The sequence below is a fragment of the Oncorhynchus mykiss genome, chromosome 5 (genome assembly GCF_057628025.1).
Source record: "Oncorhynchus mykiss isolate SJ-2025 chromosome 5, ASM5762802v1, whole genome shotgun sequence".
Lineage (NCBI taxonomy): Eukaryota > Metazoa > Chordata > Actinopteri > Salmoniformes > Salmonidae > Oncorhynchus > Oncorhynchus mykiss.
Genome location: NC_143026.1, coordinates 16,377,501 through 16,392,500, shown reverse-complemented (window position 1 = coordinate 16,392,500; position 15,000 = coordinate 16,377,501). Strand labels below are relative to the sequence as shown.

General features: G+C 45.5%; 1 protein-coding gene across 11 annotated transcripts in view; it reads left to right on the top strand.

The window, feature by feature from the left end:
- Window positions 1-15,000, top strand: part of garnl3 (GTPase activating Rap/RanGAP domain like 3) — a 185,098-nt gene that overhangs the window by 81,808 nt on the left and 88,290 nt on the right. For all 11 annotated transcript variants that reach the window (XM_090233947.1, XM_090233953.1, XM_090233950.1 and 8 more), the window contains exon 3: window positions 6,149-6,223. In XM_090233947.1, coding sequence (XP_090090073.1) covers window positions 6,149-6,223 — 75 coding nt within the window. The remainder of the gene's footprint in view (window positions 1-6,148; window positions 6,224-15,000) is intronic.

Below are 15,000 nucleotides of genomic sequence, written 5' to 3'. Positions count from 1 at the left end.
TGTGCGAGTGTGTGTGTGCGAGTGTGTGTGTGTTTGTGAGTGTGCGAGTGTGTGTGTTTGTGTGTGTGCGAGTGTGTGTGTTTGTGTGTGTGCGAGTGTGTGTGTGTTTGTGAGTGTGCGAGTGTGTGTGTTTGTGTGTGTGCGAGTGTGTGTGTTTGTGTGTCTACAGTATGTGTGAAAAGGATAGTAAAGGTCTGCAGTTTACTAGTGGAGTCCTGCTGTTTCTCATAAGGCCTTGCTGCCTGTATCTCATAAGGCCTTGCTGCCTGTATCTCATAAGGCCTTGCTGCCTGTATCTCATAAGGCCTTGCTGCCTGTATCTCATAAGGCCTTGCTGCCTGTATCTCATAAGGCCTTGCTGCCTGTATCTCATAAGGCCTTGCTGCCTGTATCTCATAAGGCCTTGCTGCCTGTATCTCATAAGGCCTTGCTGCCTGTATCTCATAAGGCCTTGCTGCCTGTATCTCATAAGGCCTTGTTGCCTGTATCTCACAAGGCCTTGTTGCTTGTGTGTTTGTGTGTGTGCGAGTGTGTGCGAGTGTGTGTGTTTGTGTGTGTGCGAGTGTGTGTGTTTGTGTGTGTGCGAGTGTGTGTGTGCGAGTGTGTGTGTGTTTGTGAGTGTGCGAGTGTGTGTGTTTGTGTGTGTGCGAGTGTGTGTGTTTGTGTGTGTGCGAGTGTGTGTGTGTTTGTGAGTGTGCGAGTGTGTGTGTTTGTGTGTGTGCGAGTGTGTGTGTTTGTTTGTCTACAGTATGTGTGAAAAGGATAGTAAAGGTCTGCAGTCTACTAGTGGAGTCCTGCTGTTTCTCATAAGGCCTTGCTGCCTGTATCTCATAAGGCCTTGCTGCCTGTATCTCATAAGGCCTTGCTGCCTGTATCTCATAAGGCCTTGCTGCCTGTATCTCATAAGGCCTTGCTGCCTGTATCTCATAAGGCCTTGCTGCCTGTATCTCATAAGGCCTTGCTGCCTGTATCTCATAAGGCCTTGCTGCCTGTATCTCATAAGGCCTTGCTGCCTGTATCTCATAAGGCCTTGTTGCCTGTATCTCACAAGGCCTTGTTGCCTGTTTCTCATAAGGCCTTGATGCTTGTTTGTTATAAAGCCTCGCTGCCTGTTTCTCACAAGGCCTTGCTGCCTGTTTCTCATAAGGCCTTGCTGCCTGTTTCTCACAAGGCCTTGCTACCTGTTTCTCATAAACCCTTGATGCTTGTTTCTCTTAAAGCCTTGCTGCCTGTTTCTCACAAGGCCTTGCTGCCTGTTTCTCATAAGGCCTTGCTGCCTGTTTCTCATAAACCCTTGATGCTTGTTTCTCATAAAGCCTTGTTGCCTGTTTCTCACAAGGCCTTGCTGCTTGTTTCTCATAAGGCCTTGATGCTTGTTTCTCATAAAGCCTTGCTGCCTGTTTCTCATAAGGTCTCGCTGCCTGTTTCTCATAAGGCCTTGCTGCCTGTTTCTCATAAGGCCTTGCTGCCTGTTTCTCATAAGGCCTTGCTGCCTGTATATCATAAGTCCTTGCTGCCTGTTTCTCTAATGTCATCACATATTGTATAGTCCTCAATATACTCTTCTACTGCTGATAAGCCAGTGGCACCTTATACCTGGGACATCACTCCCCTGAGAGGAACACACACACACACACACACACACACACACACACACACACACATATATACAGTCCTGTGAACGCATACAACTGCACACAGAAACACACACACATACACACACACGCAAACACACACACACACACACACACACACACACACACACAGTCCTGTGAATGCGTACAACCGCACACAAAAACACATAAACAATGACACACACACACATAAACAGGCACATGAATGCACACAAGCGAACACACACACACACACACACACACACACACACACACACACACACACACACACACACCACAACAGCATGTGTAGAGGGATTATATTTGTTTACAGCCACATTGGATATGCATATTGGAGTAGAGAAGCTAGGATTTGAGAGAGGCCTGTTCCTACTAGCTTGTCCTGCGTTGCAGGGTATCGGTATCGGCGTTGAAAAATCATAATCGGTTGACGTCTAGTTTAAACTATGGCCTAATACACATTGTTGTACTTATTCCATTACTATGATATATAAGAGTGGATAGAATGTCCTAGTCTCTAGGAGCTGCAGTGCAGCATAGAATTATAGACATGGAAAACTGCCTACGTTGCATAACCCCCAACCCCCCATAAACACACGTCAGCATCCTGGACTTCCTGCTCCTCTTGGCTTCTTCTGACCATTATAGACCATCTGCGGCAGAACACACACACATGCATGCAGAGAGAGTCCGGTGTGCCAGCACTGTGCCACGTTTTGGTGAACACCTTGGCAGAGCACAACTTTATATCATTCAGAGAATGACAGACGAGTTAGAGAGGGAAGAGGGAGAGAGACACCCTATATCATTCAGAGAATGACAGAAGAGTTAGAGAGGGAAGAGGGAGAGAGACACCATATATCATTCAGAGAATGACAGAAGAGTTAGAGAGGGAAGAGGGAGAGAGACACCCTATATCATGCAGAGAATGACAGAAGAGTTAGAGAGGGAAGAGGGAGAGAGACACCCTATATCATTCAGAGAATGACAGAAGAGTTAGAGAGGGAAGAGGGAGAGAGACACCCTATATCATTCAGAGAATGACAGAAGAGTTAGAGAGGGAAGAGGGAGAGAGACACCCTATATCATTCAGAGAATGACAGAAGAGTTAGAGAGGGAAGAGGGAGAGAGACACCCTATATCATTCAGAGAATGACAGAAGAGTTAGAGAGGGAAGAGGGAGAGAGCAACTGAGTAGAGGGAGAAGATGGAGAGAGCAGAGAGGAGAGGTTCTGTGTTGGGTTGCCAGGCAACCAGGCTTTGTGCGGTATGCGGGGCAAGGGGGTGAGAGGAGAGGAGGAGGGGAAGGAAAGGAAAGGAGAGAGGATGTCATGTCTCCACAGTGAGAAGAAATGTCAGGAAGATGGAGAGACAGGTGAAGATGGCTACTTCCTCCTCTTTTGCTATGGAGAGTAGTAAACACAATCACACAACACAGTGGATGAAGCTGGTCCCAGCAGGTCCTGTATTGTCACTGGAGGACCATTGTAAACAAAAGCTAGCATCATTATTAGGACTGAGGATAACACAGAGGATGACTCACTGTGGCCGAGATTCAATCCGATGTGTTCGCATTCACAGTAAAAGTGGCATATGTCAGCTCAATAAAAATAAATTGAAACCCAGCCTATGGTTCCATGTCCCAGACAGGCTGTGTACAGGTACAGTTCATCTCTGTCTGTAAATAGCACACCCGACTACCTCATCCCCATATTATTACTTACCCTCTTGTTCTTTGCAACCCAGTATCTCTACTTGCACATCATCATCTGCACATATATCACTCCAGTATTAATGCTAAATTGTAATTATTTTCACCTCTAGGGCCTATTTATTGCCTACCTCCCTACTCTTCTACATTTTCACACACTGTACATAGATCTTTCTATTTTTATTTTATTTTGTGTTATTGACTGTACGTTGTTTATGTGTGACTCTGTGTTGTTGATTTTGTCGCACTGCCTTGCTTTATCTTGGCCAGGTCGCATTTGTAAAATGAGAACTTGTTCTCAACCGTCTCCTCTTTCTTTCTCTCACACTCTCCTCTTTCTCTTTCTCTCTCTCTCTCCTCTTTCTCTCTCTCTCTCTCTCTCTCTCTCTCTCTCTCTCTCTCTCTCTCTCTCTCTCTCTCTCTCTCTCTCTCCCCTATCTCTCTCTCTCTCTCTTTTCTCTCTGTCTCTCTCTCCCTCTCCTCTTTTTCTCTCTCTCTCTCCTCTTCGTCTCTCTCCCTCTCCTCTTTCTTTCTTTCTCTCTCTCCCTCTCCTCTTTCTTTCTCTCTCTCTCCCTCTGCTCTTTCTATCTCTCCCTCTCCTCTTTCTCTTTCTCTCTCTCGCTCTCTCTCTTTCTCTCTCCTCTTTCTCTCTCTCTCTTTTTCTCTCTCGCTCGCTCTCACTCTCTCCTCTTTCTCTCTCTCTCTTCTCTTTCTCTCTCTCTCCCTCTCCTCTTTCTCTCTCTCTCTCTCCTCTTTCTCTCTCCCTCTCCTCTTATTTTATTTCTCTCTCTCCTCTTTCTCTCCCTCTCCTCTTTCTTTCTCTCTCTCTCCCCTATCTCTCTCTCTCTCTCTTTTCTCTCTGTCTCTCTCTCCCTCTCCTCTTTTTCTCTCTCTCTCTCCCTCTCCTCTTTCTCTCTCCCTCTCCTCTTATTTTATTTCTCTCTCTCCTCTTTCTCTCCCTCTCCTCTTTCTTTCTCTCTCTCTCCCCTATCTCTCTCTCTCTCTCTTTTCTCTCTGTCTCTCTCTCCCTCTTTTTCTCTCTCTCTCTCCTCTTCGTCTCTCTCCCTCTCCTCTTTATTTCTTTCTCTCTCTCCCTCTCCTCTTTCTTTCTCTCTCTCTCCCTCTGCTCTTTCTTTCTCTCTATCTCTCCCTCTCCTCTTTCTCTTTCTCTCTCTCGCTCTCTCTCTTTCTCTCTCCTCTTTCTCTCTCTCTCTTTTTCTCTCTCGCTCGCTCTCACTCTCTCCTCTTTCTCTCTCTCTCTTCTCTTTCTCTCTCTCTCCCTCTCCTCTTTCTCTCTCTCCCTCTCCTCTTTCTTTCTCTCTCTCTCTCTCCCTCTCCTCCTTCTCTCTCTCCCTCTCCTCTTTATTTCTCTCTCTCCCTCTCCTCTTTCTTTCTCTCTCTCTCTCCCTCTCCTCTTTCTCTCTCCCTCTCCTCTTATTTTATTTCTCTCTCTCCTCTTTCTCTCCCTCTCCTCTTTCTTTCTCTCTCTCTCCCCTATCTCTCTCTCTCTCTCTTTTCTCTCTGTCTCTCTCTCCCTCTCCTCTTTTTCTCTCTCTCTCTCCTCTTCGTCTCTCTCCCTCTCCTCTTTCTTTCTTTCTCTCTCTCCCTCTCCTCTTTCTTTCTCTCTCTCTCCCTCTGCTCTTTCTTTCTCTCTATCTCTCCCTCTCCTCTTTCTCTTTCTCTCTCTCGCTCTCTCTCTTTCTCTCTCCTCTTTCTCTCTCTCTCTTTTTCTCTCTCGCTCGCTCGCTCTCACTCTCTCCTCTTTCTCTCTCTCTCTTCTCTTTCTCTCTCTCTCCCTCTCCTCTTTCTCTCTCTCCCTCTCCTCTTTCTTTCCCTCTCTCTCCCTCTCCTCTTTCTCTCTCTCTCTCTCCTCTTTCTCTCTCCCTCTCCTCTTTCTTTCCCTCTCTCTCTCCCTCTCCTATTTCTCTCTCTCCCTCTCCTATTTCTCTCTCTCACTCTCCTCTTTCTCTCTCTCTCTCTCCTCTTTCTCTCTCTCCCTCTCCTCTTTCTCTCTCCCTCTCCTCTTTCTCTCTCCCTCCCTCTCCTCTTTCTCTCTCTCCCTATCCTCTTTCTCTCTCTCCTTCTCCTCTTCCTTTCTCTCTCTCCTCTTTCTTTCTCTCTTTCTCTCTCTCTCCTCTTTCTCTCTTTCTCCCTCACTTTTTCTCTCTCTCTCTCCCTCTCCTCTTTCTTTCTCTCTCTCTCTCCCTCTCTTCCTTCTCTCTCTCCCTATCCTCTTTATTTCTCTCTCTCTCCCTCTCCTCTTTCTTTCTCTCTCTCTCCCTCTCCTCCTTCTCTCTCTCCCTCTCCTCTTTATTTCTCTCTCTCCCTCTCCTCTTTCTTTCTCTCTCTCTCTTCCTCTCCTCTTTCTCTCTCTCCCTATCCTCTTTCTCTCTCTCCTCTTTCTTTCTCTCTTTCTCTCTCTCTCCTCTTTCTCTCTTTCTCCCTCCCCTTTTCTCTCTCTCTCTCCCTCTCCTCTTTCTTTCTCTCTCTCTCTCTCCATCTCCTCCTTCTCTCTCTCCCTCTCCTCTTTATTTCGCTCTCTCTCCCTCTCCTCTTTCTTTCTCTCTCTCTCTCTCCCTCTCCTCCTTCTCTCTCTCCCTCTCCTCTTTCTCTCTCCCTCTCCTCTTCCTTTATTTCTCTCTCTCCTCTTTCTCTCCCTCTCCTCTTTCTTTCTCTCTTCAACTCCCCCTCTCTATCTCCCCCTATCTCTCTCTCTCTTTTCTCTCTGTCTCTCTGTCCCTCTCCTCCTTTCTCTTTCTCTCTTCCTCTCCTCTTTCTCTCTCTCTCTCGATCCTCCCTCTAGCTGATCTCTAGTGATGCAGACGGAGCCATACAGAGAGCGGGTCGTTTCCGAGTGGAGAATGGCTCATCAGATGAGGTGAGGACCCCTACACGCACCCACATACACACACTCACTGGTCTATAGTTATTTATTTCGATCTACAATGACCCATACATGACGCATGCAATTACACACACATACAAACACACACAGACATGGGGCGTATGGAGATGTGGTGATCAGTGTGTGTGTGTGTGTGTGTGTGTGTGTGTGTGTGTGTGTGTGTGTGTGTGTGTGTGTATGTGTGTGTGTGTGTGTGTGTGTGTGTGTGTGTGTGTGTGTGTGTGTGTGTGTGTGTGTGTGTGCGTGTGTGTGTGTGTGTGATGTCATGAGCTGGTGAACAATTAAACAGTAAAAACTATGTCTTTGGATCAACCCCCAAAATAAATACTTTACGCTTCCAAATGTTACTACCTCCCAACGCTGAAAACTGTTACTACCTCCCAACGCTGAAAACTGTTACTACCTCCCAACGCTGAAAACTGTTACTACCTCCCAACGCTGAAAACTGTTACTACCTCCCAACGCTGAAAACTGTTACTACCTCCCAACGCTGAAAACTGTTCCTACCTCCCAACGCTGAAAACTGTTACTACCTCCCAACGCTGAAAACTGTTACTACCTCCCAACGCTGAAAACTGTTCCTACCTCCCAACGCTGAAAACTGTTACTACCTCCCAACGCTGAAAACTGTTCCTACCTCCCAACGCTGAAAACTGTTACTACCTCCCAACGCTGAAAACTGTTACTACCTCCCAACGCTGAAAACTGTTACTACCTCCCAACGCTGAAAACTGTTACTACCTCCCAACGCTGAAAACTGTTCCTACCTCCCAACGCTGAAAACTGTTACTACCTCCCAACGCTGAAAACTGTTACTACCTCCCAACGCTGAAAACTGTTACTACCTCCCAACGCTGAAAACTGTTACTACCTCCCAACGCTGAAAACTGTTACTACCTCCCAACGCTGAAAACTGTTACTACCTCCCAACGCTGAAAACTGTTACTACCTCCCAACGCTTCCAAATGTTACTACCTCCCAACGCTTCCAAATGTTACTACCTCCCAACGCTGAAAACTGTTACTACCTCCCAACGCTGAAAACTGTTACTACCTCCCAACGCTGAAAACTGTTACTACCTCCCAACGCTGAAAACTGTTACTACCTCCCAACGCTGAAAACTGTTACTACCTCCCAACGCTGAAAACTGTTACTACCTCCCAACGCTGAAAACTGTTCCTACCTCCCAACGCTGAAAAATGTTACTACCTCCCAACGCTGAAAACTGTTACTACCTCCCAACGCTGAAAACTGTTACTACCTCCCAACGCTGAAAACTGTTACTACCTCCCAACGCTGAAAACTGTTACTACCTCCCAACGCTGAAAACTGTTACTACCTCCCAACGCTGAAAACTGTTACTACCTCCCAACGCTTCCAAATGTTACTACCTCCCAACGCTGAAAACTGTTACTACCTCCCAACGCTTCCAAATGTTACTACCTCCCAACGCTGAAAACTGTTACTACCTCCCAACGCTGAAAACTGTTACTACCTCCCAACGCTGAAAAATGGTACTACCTCCCAACGCTGAAAACTGTTACTACCTCCCAACGCTGAAAACTGTTACTACCTCCCAACGCTTCCAAATGTTACTACCTCCCAACGCTTCCAAATGTTACTACCTCCCAACGCTTCCAAATGTTACTACCTCCCAACGCTTCCAAATGTTACTACCTCCCAACGCTGAAAACTGTTACTACCTCCCAACGCTGAAAAATGTTACTACCTCCCAACACTGAAAACTGTTACTACCTCCCAACACTGAAAAATGTTACTACCTCCCAACGCTGAAAAATGTTACTACCTCCCAACGCTGAAAAATGTTACTACCTCCCAACGCTGAAAACTGTTACTACCTCCCAACGCTGAAAACTGTTACTACCTCCCAACGCTGAAAACTGTTACTACCTCCCAACGCTTCCAAATGTTACTACCTCCCAACGCTTCCAAATGTTACTACCTCCCAACGCTGAAAAATGTTACTACCTCCCAACGCTGAAAACTGTTACTACCTCCCAACGCTGAAAACTGTTACTACCTCCCAACTCTGAAAACTGTTACTACCTCCCAACGCTGAAAACTGTTACTACCTCCCAACGCTTCCAAATGTTACTACCTCCCAACGCTGAAAACTGTTACTACCTCCCAACGCTGAAAACTGTTACTACCTCCCAACGCTGAAAACTGTTACTACCTCCCAACGCTTCCAAATGTTACTACCTCCCAACGCTACCAAATGTTACTACCTCCCAACGCTGAAAAATGTTACTACCTCCCAACTCTTCCAAATGTTACTACCTCCCAACGCTGAAAACTGTTACTACCTCCCAACGCTTCCAAATGCTACTACCTCCCAACGCTACCAAATGTTACTACCTCCCAACGCTGAAAAATGTTACTACCTCCCAACTCTTCCAAATGTTACTACCTCCCAATGCTGAAAACTGTTACTACCTCCCAACGCTTCCAAATGTTACTACCTCCCAACGCTTCCAAATGTTACTACCTCCCAACGCTTCCAAATGTTACTACCTCCCAACGCTGAAAAATGTTACTACCTCCCAACGCTGAAAACTGTTACTACCTCCCAACGCTGAAAACTGTTACTACCTCCCAACGCTGAAAACTGTTACTACCTCCCAACGCTACCAAATGTTACTACCTCCCAACGCTTCCAAATGTTACTACCTCCCAACGCTGAAAGCTGTTACTACCTCCCAACGCTGAAAACTGTTACTACCTCCCAACGCTGAAAACTGTTACTACCTCCCAACGCTGAAAACTGTTACTACCTCCCAACGCTGAAAACTGTTACTACCTCCCAACGCTGAAAACTGTTACTACCTCCCAACGCTGAAAACTGTTACTACCTCCCAACGCTGAAAACTGTTACTACCTCCCAACGCTGAAAACTGTTACTACCTCCCAACGCTGAAAACTGTTACTACCTCCCAACGCTTCCAAATGTTACTACCTCCCAACGCTGAAAACTGTTACTACCTCCCAACGCTGAAAACTGTTACTACCTCCCAACGCTGAAAAATGGTACTACCTCCCAACGCTGAAAACTGTTACTACCTCCCAACGCTGAAAACTGTTACTACCTCCCAACGCTTCCAAATGTTACTACCTCCCAACGCTTCCAAATGTTACTACCTCCCAACGCTTCCAAATGTTACTACCTCCCAACGCTTCCAAATGTTACTACCTCCCAACGCTGAAAACTGTTACTACCTCCCAACGCTGAAAAATGTTACTACCTCCCAACACTGAAAACTGTTACTACCTCCCAACACTGAAAAATATTACTACCTCCCAACGCTGAAAAATGTTACTACCTCCCAACGCTGAAAAATGTTACTACCTCCCAACGCTGAAAACTGTTACTACCTCCCAACGCTGAAAACTGTTACTACCTCCCAACGCTGAAAACTGTTACTACCTCCCAACGCTTCCAAATGTTACTACCTCCCAACGCTTCCAAATGTTACTACCTCCCAACGCTTCCAAATGTTACTACCTCCCAACGCTGAAAAATGTTACTACCTCCCAACGCTGAAAACTGTTACTACCTCCCAACGCTGAAAACTGTTACTACCTCCCAACTCTGAAAACTGTTACTACCTCCCAACGCTTCCAAATGTTACTACCTCCCAACGCTTCCAAATGTTACTACCTCCCAACGCTGAAAACTGTTACTACCTCCCAACGCTGAAAACTGTTACTACCTCCCAACGCTGAAAACTGTTACTACCTCCCAACGCTTCCAAATGTTACTACCTCCCAACGCTACCAAATGTTACTACCTCCCAACGCTGAAAAATGTTACTACCTCCCAACTCTTCCAAATGTTACTACCTCCCAACGCTGAAAACTGTTACTACCTCCCAACGCTTCCAAATGTTACTACCTCCCAACGCTACCAAATGTTACTACCTCCCAACGCTGAAAAATGTTACTACCTCCCAACTCTTCCAAATGTTACTACCTCCCAATGCTGAAAATTGTTTCTACCTCCCAACGCTGAAAACTGTTACTACCTCCCAAAGCTGAAAACTGTTACTACCTCCCAACTCTGAAAAATTTTACTACCTCCCAACACTGAAAACTGTTACTACCTACCAACACTGAAAACTGTTACTACCTTCCAACTCTGAAAAATGTTACTACCTCCCAACGCTGAAAACTGTTACTACCTTCCAACTCTGAAAAATGTTACTACCTCCCAACGCTGAAAACTGTTACTACCTCCCAACGCTGAAAACTGTTTTTACCTCCCAACGCTGAAAACTGTTACTACCTCCCAACGCTGAAAAATGTTACTATCTCCCAACGCTGAAAACTGTTACTACCTCCCAACGCTACCAAATGTTACTACCTCCCAATGCTACCAAATGTTACTACCTCCCAACGCTACCAAATGTTACTACCTCCCAACGCTTCCAAATGTTACTACCTCCCAACGCTGAAAAATGTTACTACCTCCCAACACTGAAAAATGTTACTACCTCCCAATGCTGAAAAATGTTACTACCTCCCAACGCTACCAAATGTTACTACCTCCCAACGCTACCAAATGTTACTACCTCCCAACGCTGAACATTTTTACTACCTCCCAACGTTGAAAAATGTTACTACCTCCCAACGCTGAAAAATGTTACTACCTCCCAATGCTGAAAAATGTTACTACCTCCCAACGTTGAAAAATGTTACTACCTCCCAACACTACCAAATGTTACTACCTCCCAACGCTGAAAAATGTTGCTACCTCCCAACGCTGAAAAATGTTACTACCTCCCAACGCTGAAAAATGTTACTACCTCCCAACGCTTCCAAATGTTACTACCTCCCAACACTGAAAACTGTTACTACCTCCCAACTCTTCCAAATGTTACTACCTCCCAACGTTGAAAAATGTTACTACCTCCCAACGCTGAAAAATGTTACTACCTCCCAACGCTACCAAATGTTACTACCTTCCAACGCTACCAAATGTTACTACCTCCCAACGCTGAAAAATGTTACTACCTCCCAACTCTTCCAAATGTTACTACCTCCCAACGTTGAAAAATGTTACTACCTCCCAACGTTGAAAAATGTTACTACCTCCCAATGTTGAAAAATGTTACTACCTCCCAACGCTGAAAAATGTTACTACCTCCCAACGCTTCCAAATGTTACTACCTCCCAACGCTACCAAATTTTACTACCTCCCAACGCTGAAAAATGATACTACCTCCCAACGCTGAAAAATGTTACTACCTCCCAACGCTGAAAAATGTTACTACCTCCCAACGCTTCCAAATGTTACTACCTCCCAACGCTGAAAAATGTTACTACCTCCCAACGCTGAAAAATGTTACTACCTCCCAACGCTGAAAAATGTTACTACCTCCCAATGTTGAAAAATGTTACTACCTCCCAACGCTGAAAAATGTTACTACCTCCCAACGCTTCCAAATGTTACTACCTCCCAACGCTACCAAATTTTACTACCTCCCAACGCTGAAAAATGATACTACCTCCCAACGCTGAAAAATGTTACTACCTCCCAACGCTGAAAAATGTTACTACCTCCCAACGCTGAAAAATGTTACTACCTCCCAACGCTGAAAAATGTTACTACCTCCCAACGCTGAAAAATGATACTACCTCCCAACGCTGAAAAATGTTACTACCTCCCACCTCTGAAAAATGTTACTACCTCCCAACGCTGAAAAATGTTACTACCTCCCAACGCTGAAAAATGTTACTACCTCCCAATTCTGAAAAATCTATATCTATCAACAAAGGAGCTGATTGTGGACTTCAAGAAACAGCAGAGGGAGCACCCCCCTGTCCACATCGATGGGACCGCAGTGGAGAAGATGAAAAGCTTCATGTTCTTCGGCGTACACATCACTGACAATCTGAAATGGTCCACCCACACAGACATTGTGGTGATGAAGGAGCAACAACGCCTCTTCAACCTCAAGAAGCTGAAGAAATTTGGCTTGGTCCCTAAGACCCTCACAAACTTTTACAGATGCACAATTGAGAGCATCCTGTCGGGGGTGGAGCAGTCTGTCAAACACATCACCGGGGGCACACTGCCAGCCCTCCAGGACACCTACAGCACCCGATGTCACAGGAAGGCCAAAAAGATCATCAAGGACATCAAACACCCGAGCTACTGCCTGTTCACGTTGCTATCATCCAGAAGGCGAGGTCAGTACAGGTACATCAAAGCTGGGACCGGGAGACTGAAAAACAGCTTCTATCTCAAGGCCATCAGAATGTTAAATAGCCATCACTAGCCGGATACCACTCGGTTGCGCAACCCTGCATCTTAGAGGCTGCTGCCCTGTGTAAATAGACATGGAATCCTTGATGATCTTCTTGGCCTTCCTGTGACATCCTAATCTATTGATTTATTTTGACTGGGAATATATGTTGGTCACAGATTTTTTTTTTAAAGGTATAGGCATGGATCAGAAAGCCAGTCAGTATCTGGTGTGACCACCGCTTGTCTCATGCAGTGTGACACATATCCTTGGCATAGAGTTGATCAGGCTTGTAAGAATATTTTAAGACACAACGCAGAGGACTAAAGGTGAAGAGGGAATTAACAATCAATGGAAATAGTTGTTTTTCTGTAATAGGGAATTGTTGATTAATGGGTCAGAGACATGGGAGGAATTTCAGTCCAGGACTCATAGCTACATGTGGCAAGTTCTCATTGGTTCAAATTGAGCCTGAAATGTTATCTGGCCATTGGCCCAATTTTATTGCCATGAATTCTAATTGTTCATCCACAGGCTAGGGTTGGGTATTATAAATTACATCCTGTCACTTAGTTCTGTGGAGAATCACTGAGGAGAAGGAAGAAGGAACATCTGTCATCTACTTCCCAGCATAACAACTATGATTTGTTCTCTTTGAATAAGCCTATTTTTCTCCCCCTGATTTGCTTTGGGGAGTGTGTTATTGAAGGATAAGATCAACAGGCTGTTAATTGTGGCCTGTGGAATGTTGTCCTACTACTTTCCAATGGCTGTGCGAAGTTGCTGGATATTGGCGGGAACTGGAACACACTGCCAAAGATTTTTGTATCTAAACCAAGATAGACCACAGCCTGCCATCTCCAACGTGAACAAATGAGTCATAGTGGGCAGAACAAGCAAGGAGGTGGGCAGAGCCAAGCACGATCTAGCAAGATCCCATTGGCCCATTCTAGCATACGTCTGCATATTTCAGGGAATGCCTACTCTGGCAAAGGGTAAAGTCGACAAAACTTAGTCCACTCTGTTCATAACAGATGGTAGTTTTTAGAACAGAAAACTGTATTAAGATCAAATGTTTCAGCGATGACAAAATGTGCAGAATGTCGGCCAAAATCCATCTGGTTCCATCTTCTCCCACTGACGGACACTGAGCTTCCTCTCATTACCATATATGGTAGTAAGTGGAAACGTCAAGCGGATGCTTCACATTTATACATCTGGTGAAATATCTGTCTCATTGTTCTATCTGTGACACTGTCGTACACGTCGATCCACAGCATCCAAAACATGCTCAATGGGTGACATATCTGGTGACTATGCAGGCCATAGAAGAACTGGGACATTTTCAGCTTCTAGGAATTGTGTACAGATCATTGCGACATGGGGCCGTGCATTATAATGCTGAAACATGAGGTGATGGCGGCGGATGAATGGTACGACAATGGGCCTTTGGATCTCTTCACGGTATCTCTGTGCATTCAAATTGCCATCAATATAATGCAATTGTGTTGGTTGTCCGTAGCTTGAGCCTGCCCATTCCATAACCCCACCAGCACCATGTTCACAACGTTGACATCAGCAACTTGTTTCTATCTGTCTTCCACCCACTTGCACACACAACACCATACATGCTGTCTGCCATCTGACCGTGACAGTTGGAACCGGGATTCATCCATGAAGAGCACACTTCTCCAGTGTGCCAGTGGCCATTGAAGGTGAGCAATTGCCCACTGAAGTCGGTTACAACACCAAACTGTAGTCAGGTCAAGACCCTGGTGAGGACAACGAACATGCAGATGAGCTTCCCAGAGACTGTTTCTGACAGTTTGTGCAGAAATTCTTTGGTGGTGCAAACCCACAGTTTCGTCAGCAATGCAGGCGGCTGGTCTCAGACGATCCCGCTGGTGAAGAAGCCAGATGTGGAGGTCCTGGGCAGGCGTGGTTATATGTGGTCTGTAGACATCTGTGGTGCACCTGTGTAATGATCATGCTGTTTAATCAGTTTCTTGATATGCCACACCTGTCTGGTAGATGTATTATCTTGGCAAAGTAGAAATGCTCACTAACAGCGATGTAAACACATTTCTGGGATCTTTAATTTCAGACCAACACTTTACATGTTGCGTTTATATTTTTGTTCAGTGTGGCTTCTCTTCTTCTCTCTCTCTTTTTGTCGTTCCTCTCCATCGGGAGAATGGGCGAAGAGAAAAACAAAACAGCAACACTTTTGTCTTCATTTATGTTTTATCACCATCCCCTCCATCGCCTTCACGTTCATGCCCTAACATGCACCAGACATGACAGTGTGCATCACTGTCAATTTCACTATTCTATTGTATTTACACACACATCTTGTTACATTCCAGTCATTTAGCAGACTGTCTTATCCAGACTTACGGTAGTGAGTGTATACATTTGAATACTTTTCACACACACACACACACACACACACACACACACACACACACACACACAAACATACAC